Source organism: Limulus polyphemus, unplaced genomic scaffold, assembly GCF_000517525.1.
Source record: "Limulus polyphemus unplaced genomic scaffold, Limulus_polyphemus-2.1.2 Scaffold6433, whole genome shotgun sequence".
NCBI classification, from domain to species: Eukaryota; Metazoa; Arthropoda; class Merostomata; order Xiphosura; family Limulidae; genus Limulus; species Limulus polyphemus.
The window spans coordinates 40239-50184 of NW_013672043.1; the positions used below are offsets into that span (position 1 = coordinate 40239).

Here is a 9946-nt window from a genome sequence, read left to right on the forward strand (position 1 = left end):
TTGCTGCCATCAAGTCTGACTAAACTGTTAGTTTGTACTTCCCGCCTCTCGTTCCTATTTTTTTTCGTTCCACTTCTGACACCAATTTGTTACGTCTCCGTTTGTTAATTAACTTTCCGTAACTTCGTTCCGACGAAACTTTAGCGACACAAATCCTTACTTAATAAAACTGGTTTATTCTTTCTGAATACAACTTTACGATACACTTATTTTCAACAATCTCGCTAAAACAAACGCTATATCAACGAACGTGCTCAATAATACTTCTGACTGCAGATCAATTACTCACTGTCTACACACACATTACATCCCATTACCCCGCCACGTTGTCACCCTCTTTTATATACCCGACTACCCTATATCTAGTAAATACTAGAGCATTCGCCAAGGTACAGGATAGTTCTAGAAACGTGGCGTCACAGTAGTCATGTGACTCGCTGACGCAACAATATATATGTACACAATAAATAAGCATAAAATGCATTAAAAAGTAATGTTGGAAAAACATAAATATTAGGCTAATAAAGCACATGGTATAGGTGCACTTGTGTTGCACACTGCATGTAAGATATAGGTTGTGCAAACTATGTATATCATGCAATCAAACTGAGTTGTATCTAATTATGTGTACAATGGTACTTGATTTGTTTTTGTACCCACTGTATGCTGTTCCTTACATCAATTTTTGTGCATTACAACCACACATTGGTATTTGCTACACAATGAATTATAATAAGTGCTATTGGAAACACTGTTTATAATTGTTTTTGAAATTCACAATTACTTTACAAGGTGTTACTGTATTTTTATATATGTAAGCAGTATGTAGATATGCATTTTGAATAGAAAAGTTGCTGAAAAGACAGGACTCTTAATAAATGTGAAGCCTGGATAATGCACCTCACCCCCCTTTATCTTATATCCCTACTTGACAAACCTACATTAAATCAAATGCCAATTGCTGCACTATGATCATGGGCTAAGATCCATCCTTATCTTTGGGTATAGAAGAAATTAACATTCCAAGGAGGAATGAATGGTACATGATACAACTTCAGTATGACATTAACATTTGGTTGTACAATACTTATCACTTCTATTAGAGTCCATTTAGTCAATACCACAAAACATCTATATCATCTAGTGGCACAGAAGTGACTCCAGCCAACTTAGAAAGATGGACTCTGTATACTGTACAGGACCAAAATACCAAACCTCCAGTGTTGCCATGATTATATATACTGGACCACACTTTGGCCAAATCTGGGATGTTGTCACAGCTTTTCCAAATTCTGTTTTAGATCAAAATTAATAAGCAATAAAAAAGTGGTAAAATTATTGTTGTTCTACTCTTCTTTTACAAAGAAGCAAAACATATGAACAAAGGAGGATTGACATGAAAATAAATTCCACTAGTCAATATTAGACTGAAGTAGGATTTGACAACTGCAGTACTTATATATGTTTATATGAATATTTTTTGATAATGTTAATGGTGAATTGTATAATGCTCTAAAATGTTAAATCTGTGTTGATAGTTTACTTTGACATCTGGGGTTTGAATCCCATTTTCGGTGGTATTTTATTAATTAATTAATTTTAAAATTGTATAACATACAAAATGTATGATATCTTTTATAGCATAAGAGAAATAAACATTCAAAGGATGGTAAAAAATATTCCTGTTTATATCATTGGTTTTCTTGCTTTCTTCTGGCATTAAAGCCAGGATGCTTAAATGGTCTAAACATTACATGTTTGAGTTTTTATCAGATAAAAATAAAGCTCATTTATTTTAGTAAATTGTTTTAATAAATAAATAATGTATGCCCATGTTATAAGAAAAGCATTTAAAAACCTTTAAAAAAATTATTCAAGTTTGCCTAAAAGAACTCATAAATGGACAAAAATGATCAGTTTCCATGTTAAAAATATCTAGTTATATAATATACTGTTTCTTAAAGCATAAGCTTTACATTTTCATAATACCTATAAAGTAACAGAAGTGATATCTGATGAAAACAGAGGTCAGCCATATAAATATGTGTTTTAAAACAAATGCCAAATTACATATAAAGGCAAATCCTGTAAAGATGTAATTGAAAAGTGGATATGTGAAATAGTAAAAAATTAAGGAAACCTTGGCCCTCTTTTAATATTCATGTTACTGCTTGTTCAGGTTTCGATTCAATAAAAGGGGGCCAAGTTTTCCCCAGTTCTAAAACTTACTGAGCTGAATGAAGCACAATGCTATTCATGATCTCCCACACAACGTATGTACTTGACAACATAGATGTTTTACACTACAATAATACTGGTAATATTATTAAACCTATAATAAACTAGAAGTAAATCACCTTACAGTTGTGCAAAATCAATCAATGAGTGAAAACACTACCTTTTATTAACCACACAAGTACACAGTTCAGTCCAGAAATCATATTAAAAAGCACTACATATTGAATAAATACAACATACATCTCATAAGTACAGACCAATGTACATAAAAAAATTATAAAATAAACATCACAGTAACTTCTATCTTGGTGCTAATAAACACACATACATGAAAAGCTTATACCCCCTGATTAATAAGGAAAATCTAGACATTCACCAGTCTGATGTAAAACTTTAAACATTATTCTCTCTAACCTCAATCCTTTACAATACTAAGAAGAGCCAGACAATCAGTGAAATTTGTTAATCGATTAATTGTTAGATTCTTAATCAAGTACACTCAACTAATTGATTATTCTCACATGAAACCTGGATAGTTGAAATAACCAAAAATAGTAGTAATCAGAAACATTAATTTTGGTTAGCTGATTGTTTTCCTAAGTCATGACAATAATCGATTAAGCTGAACGGCCTTCATTTAATTGAAAATTATCAGGAGAAATCATAATGGCAATATTTCAATTATTTGGACAGTTGGAATAATCGAAAATAGTAATAACTGGAAACACTAATTTTGATTAATTGATTGTTTTTGTGAAATCAATCAATTTAATTTTAATTTCTGTTAATCAATTATTTTATGTGACACTAATCAACATAATCTATGCTATTAGGTAATTGATTACACTGATTAATAGAGTTAATTGCCCAGCTTCAGTAATAAGCACACTGACTATTCTATACATAAATATTTTAGCTCGTACAGATACCTTACCTAGCCTCATATTTGGTGTTGGAAAAAGCTGACATAGATAGTTATTCTAACCACAAATCACTAAATATACAGACTAAATTTCTAGCCTAATGCATTACCAAGTTATTACAGAAACACTCCACTTCACTAAAAGAAGTAAATGTCAAAAATTATAAAACCTTTGTATATAATGAAAATCCTCAGGATAACACTAACCCTGTACCCTAAATGCTCCAAAAGTAGCAATTTTACACAAGTAAAAGATAAAATTTTTTTAAAATCAAAAATGTATTTCCAATAACACTACTTCCTCTCACACTACAGCTATTACTCGACTGCCAGGATTTCTTCCATTGCCCATCTAAGCATTGGTCTGACTTTTTCTCGCTTGCTCCAGTCTTTTATACCCCCACTTAATAGACTTTGGTGATATTTGTCTCATGACACTGATTTAATCCGCAGTCTTTTAGTGGGGAGGAAGGGCGGGAGAGTATGAAAGAAAACAAGTATTTTTGTAAATACATTTTTGATTCAAGAAAATGTAAACTTCCAAAACATATTTACCTCCACTCACACTACATGTAGAATCCCACATTGAGAAGGTGGAGGAGCCGATGAGGGCATTATCCATACAGAAAACATCTGCATAGATCATGGGTGTGTCAACAGAAGATTGGCACCCTAGTGGAGGAACCTCACTATATCTAGAACAGGTATGCTCTTCACCCAAAACTTAATTCATGTACTTTGGGTGGAACTTTACATGATTTATCATCACTATTGGCCAGGGTTGGAATTATAGAGCTGGTCCCTATATCCCATGTTGGTGACTAGTGAAATTGGACCTCAAGATATATATATATATATATGTATATACATATATGCTTATGAGTGGATCCCAACCTGTAGCCATAGAGTGATAGATTCCAAACCACTGGAATCATGATGAGAGGTAGACAACACCGTAGTGGACAAACCTGCTACTCAGCCTAAAGAAGTCTGAAAGATAATACCCCAGGATCTTGTATGCCTTATTCAACCTGAGGAAACAGAACTCATCTGGTCTGGAATTATAAACACTCATCCTCACTCCTCAACCATGTGAGCAAGGTAAATTTCACTTGAAGGATGTGGAACAAACTGTGCTCGGCTCAGGATGGGACCACTCTGCATTCAGAATTATAAGGAAACAATGGACTCTCTTCCACGAAAAATGAGATGAACCAATATTGATCAAAAAGGAAGGCCAGACTCAACCAGATAGCCAAGCATCAAATTTTAACCAGTATTACTAGTAAGCTCCCACATAGGTTGGTGCCTCTCCTACCAACATCTGGGAAAAAATATCAAGGGACCCGGGTAAGAGGGCCCCCTAACTTTGCCCTCTTCTCCAATAGTGGAGGAAATTCACTCTAACACTCTGGAGGAAAAGCCTCTGTCCACCACCCCAGTGACCTGAAAACCAGGTGTGGTAAGGACTCCCTAGCTCCATTAGTAGAATCTGGGAGTAATGCACATTGGGGGGTGCTGAGGAACAGTGCTCTGGAAACAGTGTAGTAGGATAATAAGTTCCCTAAATTTTTAAAAGCAAACTGACCCCAGTTTATTCAATCTAATGATTGACAGGGATGGGCAGGATCACTTTATGCTTTACTCATAATAGTCCGTGAGTAGCAGTCCAGAATAGTACAGTAATACCATCCAGTCAGCCTCTTGGTGGTCTTATAGAACACCTCATTTCTACAGAGCCTGTTGTGACTAGATAAAGTATTGTTGTATCAGCGAGGTCACGTGACTAGTATCACGCCACGTCCTTCTCGAACCTTCATGAATTATCGGGAGACTACTAGATTGGGGGTAATCTGGTATATATAAGATGGTCACAACGTGACGGAACAATGAGTAATTAAACTGCAGTCAGAGAGTGTGTAATTGAACTCGAGCACGTGAGACGTTTGTTATAGCGCGACTGTTGAAATGAAGTGTATGACAAAGTTATATTCAGAAAGAATAAACCAGTTTTATTTAAGAAAGGACTTGTGTCGGAACGAATTTATGGAAAATTAACTAACAAACAGAGATGTAACAGTATATTGAATTAGTGGTTGATAGTGCAGAATTGGTTTGATAAAAGCACACCTTTCTTGGAAACACTCGGCACAGAGTGGGATCCTGTGAAAATGAGATAAGGGACCCTGAAAGGTAAAGAAGAGAAAAGTGTAGCAATGAAAATACTCACCCCCTCTGTATAATCTAGTGTAATTGGTTAAGATAGCTACAGGGGGTAGTCAAACATCCTCAGATGGAGATACTGCCAGATCATGTTAACAAAAGTGGTACAAATGCTGTTCATTTCTTTATTTCAATTCTAGCCTAAAAGTCCTGCAAAAGGTGGACAATGTACTATGATTCTTGACTTGGCCTGTCAGTGTCGGTTAGTACATAGAGAAAGCAAACAAATGCATCAAAGATGCTGAACAAGTTCAATTATCCACTTAATGTTGGCTTAGGTAATAAACAATTTTTATGATATGAACAAGTATGTTTGATATTTATAACCATACTACTGCAAGTTAGATAGCCTTATGTAGCCTATTTTGCAATGAAAAGACACAAAAATAGATTTATGTGGGCATAAACAAAGTCTTGTTCCACCAAAAAACACTAAATAGTGCCATCTATCTAGCAATCCTAACATTCAATAAAAGAATAACCAACAATGACTTATATTTCACCTGAACATATTTTTTTGTTAAAATCAATTTGTAAAATAGTAACATGCTCTGCATAACAATAAATTTATCCTACCAGTGAAAACAAAGTTAAATCCAAGATAAACGATCAAAGTGATGAAGTTATAGAGGTCCATAATTGTGGACGGTGTTAAATGTTAAGGTCACAGTAAAACTATAAACTGGATAGTAATAAACTTATTTGATATATCTAACTTTGTATTATATGATTTATGTTTTGACATTTGACCACATATTAAAAAAATAGATATTAATTATATTTTATTAATGAACTTGGTATCACTTTTAACGAATTAATCTCAAAATTAAACTTCAAATCATCTGTTGTCTTCACAAAATAATGTACAAGTGTCAAACTTACCAGCAAGTGAAAGCTACCTCAATAAAATTAATCTGATCAGAAATCCACCCTTCATATAAGTAAGATAAGTTTTTCCTTGGCAACTCATATTTCTGATGTTTATTTATTTTGAATTCTGGCATTACTTTGTCTAACCATTACAACCCTTATAGGTAAGTAAAAGTTTTAAATTTCATGCCCTTCCACCCATCAATGAGGGTCCATGACAAATTCATATTTATTAATCTGGATAAATTTATTATTCATGTTTCTGTATTTAAATAATTCCAGGACTTATCTTTGATTATATGTTTGATTATATATCTACCTCGAGTATCCTTAACCTCAAAATTTTTAGAGAAGGTTTATAAACAGAGTATCTTTTGCCTATAATCATGAGTATTTTAAGGTATGAAGGTCATATACAGTTTCAGGTTTCCTTTACACAGTTTCTCACAGTTGAGATAGTATTTTGTTTTATCAAATATACAACCTATCTCTTAGATTGAAAGAAGACTTAGTATTTTAGCATCTAGTGGCCGATTCTAGTTCCTATACTTTTTTTGTATAGAGTCATTCCATTTCTTCATACTTATTAATTCTTTAACAAATCTCATCTACATTTCCAATACATCACTTTTTTTATGGTTTTTTTATTAAAATTATGCAAGACAAGAATAGTTATAAAAGAGAGAGAAAAACAATATGTTTTCTTTGTAAAATGATAGTTTACAAAAAATATAACATCGAGTTTGGTAAAATTAGTGAACATGTTTGAAACATACCAACCTCTCTTAGCAAGTTCCAAAGCTGTCACTTTTCCAATGCCTGTATTACCTCCAGTGATTACAACAGTTTTTCCATCTAAACGTGCAGTACTCATACATATTCCTCCTCCCAACCAACGACGAAACAGAAATAATCCAATCCCTAGGAAGACAAATAATAACACAGAAGTCCAGTGCTTTACTGAGATATTTTCAAGAAAATGTATATGAAAAATAACTTCATTCATTGTTGCTTTAGGGCTGAAAGAAATTTTTTCTATGTATGATTAGGTGTACCTTTAGAGTACACTGAAGTCCTACCATCTTGGGAGTACCTGATTGGCTGAACCAATGACTGGTAACAAGAGCCACCTGACTAGTTTAAGAGGTATATGTTGTTACAGCAGTACTTGAATAACAGTTAAACACTAGATCTTGAACTTGAGTGTAGAGATATTACTAACTATAATTGAAAGATTTTTTTTTCAAAATAAAAAATATAGAGTATTGAAAAAAATAATTCAAAACTAAACTGTGAAATAAGCATAGATAGATTTAATTAAAAAATTTAAAGTTTATATCCATCTGAGAAAACACGTCTTATAATTAAAAATAAAGCTGCTGAAATAATTCTTATTTTAACTGTCAACAATCTCAAATACAAGAAATGTTACAAAAGATTAGTTACAATGGGAAGTTGAATAGCATTAAAAACAAATTTTATAGAGCACTGTGTAATGTATTTAAATTTAAGATGTTTCATCATACAATCAACTAAAATAATGTGTTTATTTCATAGTTTTACATAAAACTGATAACTTCAAAAAAAAAGTGTAGTTCCTGTTTATAAACAAACAACTTTACTATGTCATGATAATTTCTTGTTATACTTTGTAAAAGCTGACCATCTCTCAAAAATCTGTAATAAATGATCTATGACACTATGTAATAATTGCTCAATAATTATAAAAACTTACTGAACAATTGCTATACTTTGTTCTTGTTCAAAGAATTAACACTTAAGAACATCTTGTAATTGTTTTACTACAAAAAATTTACAGAAAACTTCAAAAACATTTTAGTATTTCATAAATCAAATTCACTGACAACTTCAAGAATTAGAATATGTTGTGCAAACTAAATTAATACAACATTTCAAATAATGGTTTTATAAACAAAATTCAATGGTCACTTCAAATGTGGAAAGATTTAAAAACAAGCCTTAAAGCCCAGTTTAAGTATAAAAAGTGTTTTATTAACAAACTTTGCAGATCACTTCAAGATGTAAAGATTGTTTTATAAACCCAATTCAGTGAATGGTTCAAAAATGTAGAAAATACTTTTATAAACCTGTTATACATACCTAATTTTATTTTTACTGTTCTAGTAAAATTCCTATAATTTGAAAAATGTGACAAGTGACATACACATTTCTTCAAAACAAAAAACAAATTCTAAAGGAGTTTGTTAATTTACTGTTATAAGAGCAGTATCTAACACAGATACTGTAATATTTAAGTTATTGTTTTAAGTGCTCTACAAACTTTGCCTTTAAAGTAACAAAATAAAAATAATATGTAAATATGGCTACCATTATTCTGTGTGAAAAAAAAAGGCATTAAGGGAGACAGACAGATTTTACTGATTTGTCAAAATGTGCTATAAGCCATTTGGTATAGTATTTCTTGTACTATATCTGTGATATTCTCAGGTAAAACTGATTTCCAACCAGAATGACAAAATAGGTTTGCAGAATACAGGAGGTTTGTCAAAGTATTTATCACAAAGTAATTCTGTATTCTTCAGCTGACTAAGTTTGTGTGAAATAAAGAAAAACTTGATATAAGTGTAAAACCACAATAAACAATCTTTATTGTTCACAAACAGTGCATGTGTATTTATACTTGTCACAAAAGATGGTTGCTTTTACTGAAAAACTAGTTCCAAAGCTGTTTCTTTCTCAAGATTTATTTTCGATTGACTAAGCTTCATGATACTTACTTAATTGATAATGTCAAACTTACTCATAGCAACTTGTACTACCAATGTGACTGGCCATTACCACTGAAACATAAGGGAGGTCATAACCTCAAGATATTATCTGACTTCCAGTAGAAAAGACAGCTATTTAACAGCAAATACTATGCACAGTCTTACAGCTATCTCTCCCATGGGAAGATTAAAGATATTATCACAGGTGAATGACAAAATAACATGCAGCTAGTGTGACAGCAACTTAAGGACCTTCATGACCATGTTACATGTAAATTTCACGTACACCTGTATAGATGATAAATTTTGAAACATTCTTATATTAAAATAAGAAGGCAGAAAATTCAGGTATGCCTATATACTGTTACAACAGCAGAAGTCACGCGATGCTGGGAGCAAGCTTGTTGGAGTTTCTAGAAGGATCATGACTTATCGGGGAACCCTGCAAATTTCCCAGTGTTTGCTAGATGCCCTTTTTTTTTAGTATATAAGCCTGGCGAGAAAAACCAGTGCAATAGATTGAAGAGATAGATAATTGAGTCAAGTGAACAGTAGGCACCATAAGTAAAGTGTATGAATCACTGTGATTTATAGCATGTGTTATAAAAGTTTGTTAAGGTTAAAGTGACTGTGTAAATTCTGTGTTGTATGGAGGAAGAATAAACTAGTTTTAATTAAGAAAGGACTTGTATCACTGAAGTTCCTTGGAAAGAATTTATACTGGAAATTAACAAACGAGCAGAGACGTAACAATACTATACATCTAATGTAAAACGAGTCAATAACAAAATATCATAGCTTATGGTTGTTAAAGATATATAATAATACAATACAATAAGGTCTTTAGAGAACTCAATCTTTAACTTTTAAAAAAAGATTTTGTGCATTAAATGATTGAAAAAACAGACACAATAAAGAGATTAGTACACTGACTTATTTCTTT

At 32.3% G+C, this 9946-nt stretch overlaps 1 protein-coding gene across 1 annotated transcript in view; it reads right to left on the reverse strand.

Moving 5' to 3' along the window:
• The window catches only part of LOC106473715 (retinol dehydrogenase 11-like), a gene marked incomplete at its 3' end in the record, with an annotated part of 44652 nt that extends 37329 nt beyond the window's left edge, over window positions 1-7323 (reverse strand). Inside the window, exons 1-2 of the mRNA XM_022402113.1 lie at window positions 7309-7323; window positions 7034-7174 (exon numbers count right to left, since the gene is read on the reverse strand). Of these exons, the coding sequence (XP_022257821.1) occupies window positions 7034-7127 (94 nt within the window). The remainder of the gene's footprint in view (window positions 1-7033; window positions 7175-7308) is intronic.
• Between the last annotated feature and the right edge of the window lie 2623 nt (window positions 7324-9946).